The sequence below is a fragment of the Ceratina calcarata genome, unplaced genomic scaffold, assembly GCF_001652005.2.
Source record: "Ceratina calcarata isolate Rehan_Ccalc_2016 unplaced genomic scaffold, ASM165200v1 scaffold179, whole genome shotgun sequence".
Taxonomy (NCBI): Eukaryota; Metazoa; Arthropoda; class Insecta; order Hymenoptera; family Apidae; genus Ceratina; species Ceratina calcarata.
The window spans coordinates 1-1,600 of record NW_017139321.1 but is presented as its reverse complement, the minus strand read 5'-3'; the positions used below and the strand labels follow the sequence as shown (position 1 = coordinate 1,600).

The 1,600-nt window shown below is 37.3% G+C and overlaps 1 protein-coding gene across 1 annotated transcript in view; it reads right to left on the bottom strand.

Moving 5' to 3' along the window:
• LOC108632949 (mitochondrial sodium/calcium exchanger protein) overlaps positions 1–1,490 on the bottom strand; it is a gene marked incomplete at its 5' end in the record, with an annotated part of 9,176 nt that extends 7,686 nt beyond the window's left edge. The window contains one exon of the mRNA XM_018037841.2: positions 1,273–1,490. Within this exon, the coding sequence (XP_017893330.2) occupies positions 1,273–1,490 (218 nt within the window). The remainder of the gene's footprint in view (positions 1–1,272) is intronic.
• Between the last annotated feature and the right edge of the window lie 110 nt (positions 1,491–1,600).

The window sequence follows — 1,600 nt, the reverse complement described above, 5'->3', positions numbered from 1 at the left end:
AACGTCAATAAAATGCCAAATAATCATACGTAACTCGTTAAATATCGAAGTTAGAAGGAAAACAACTTTTATTTGAAGCATTTTTCGCAATTTTGGAAAAAAAAATTTTCGTCAGCGTCAATACTTAATTGGATATTTCCTTCTATACTTTTTAGCACGTAGCTATTTATTATTAGCATTATTCTTCCGACATCTGATTTCTTTTTAATTATAGGAAATGCGTTTTTCTAAGGTACATAAACTTTTGGGATTGACTGTATAGCCAATACATCCTTAAAATGCAACATCAAACAGATTAAAACAAACAATTTTCCTATTCTATCAATTATAAATATAAGAGACATATAAGCACAAACAATATATAACAAATAATAACAAACAATTAACCAGCTATAGCAGAGATTGTGTATCGTCCACTGCGTTGCTCGAACGTTTTGTAATTTCATTGTAACCTCGATATAGGACGCGTTGTATGGCGTGCCCGTATCACTCGACTTCTCAACCCCTTTCGTGTATAACGGGCCATTGCTTTTGGTCCATTGCGTCGAATGGCCGGGGAATTATCATAGCTACACCTATTGAAAGCCGCGAAAGGGACGCGTAACAGATTGTAAGTGCTTACGCGGCGTTTAAATTATGTGCACATCCCTGGATCATTATTGCCTACACGGTCGAGTTTTATTGGGACAGAAAGTGGCCGACCCGACCGCGTGCCATGGAGGCGGGTCGTTTCTTTTTAATGACGGTATATAAAGCCGCTGTTCCCGATCGTTCAGATTAAAATTGAATCGGCTCTCCCGACGCGAGAATACGTCGCACGCACAGGACACGAGCTATAATTCACTGGACGCTGAACGCAATGTCCTATGAAAAGACTTTAACCGACGTCTAACTATCGATAAGCGGCACTTCCCGTGGAAAATCATCGAGATTTTATTTCCCCGCCATAACCGTTTTATCAGGCAGCCGTCCCGCGATTTCTCCCGCCTTTGATCGTAGCTCCATGAGCGGAATGCATAAAATGTATGATATGGAAACAAGAGACTCCGCCAAACGCATAAAGACAAAATATGATTACATATTTATGGAATTTTAAATCGTATAGGGAGAGATTGTTCTTTCACCTTTTAAATATAATTCTCTCAAATCATTTAAATTCAGATAAAATTAAGTGAACTAACGAGGAAGAGGTTTATGAAATTCAAACTTAATTTACATGACACAAGTCATTAAAACAACGATGAGACAATTTGTTGAGGGAGGCGTACTCACAAATTATCTGCCGTTATTCCCAAGATTAAAAACAGATACAGCAGCCATATTAGCATCAGACATAGTCCAAAAGTGAAGAACAGCTTGTCTTCTGATTTAAACGTGCAGAAGAGAATCTCTGTATATTGAAATACAGAATCCGTGATACAGTCCGCAGTTTCTCTCACCCATTTGCAACGTTCTTCAACTGGAATGTGCCAAACGTACGAACAATCGTCCTATAAAAATCGACAACGAGCAATTACGTACATAATAATATTATTAGTAATGAATAATGAATGACATGTAGAATGTAATGAAAGTATTATAATATTATGGAAAATTTTTA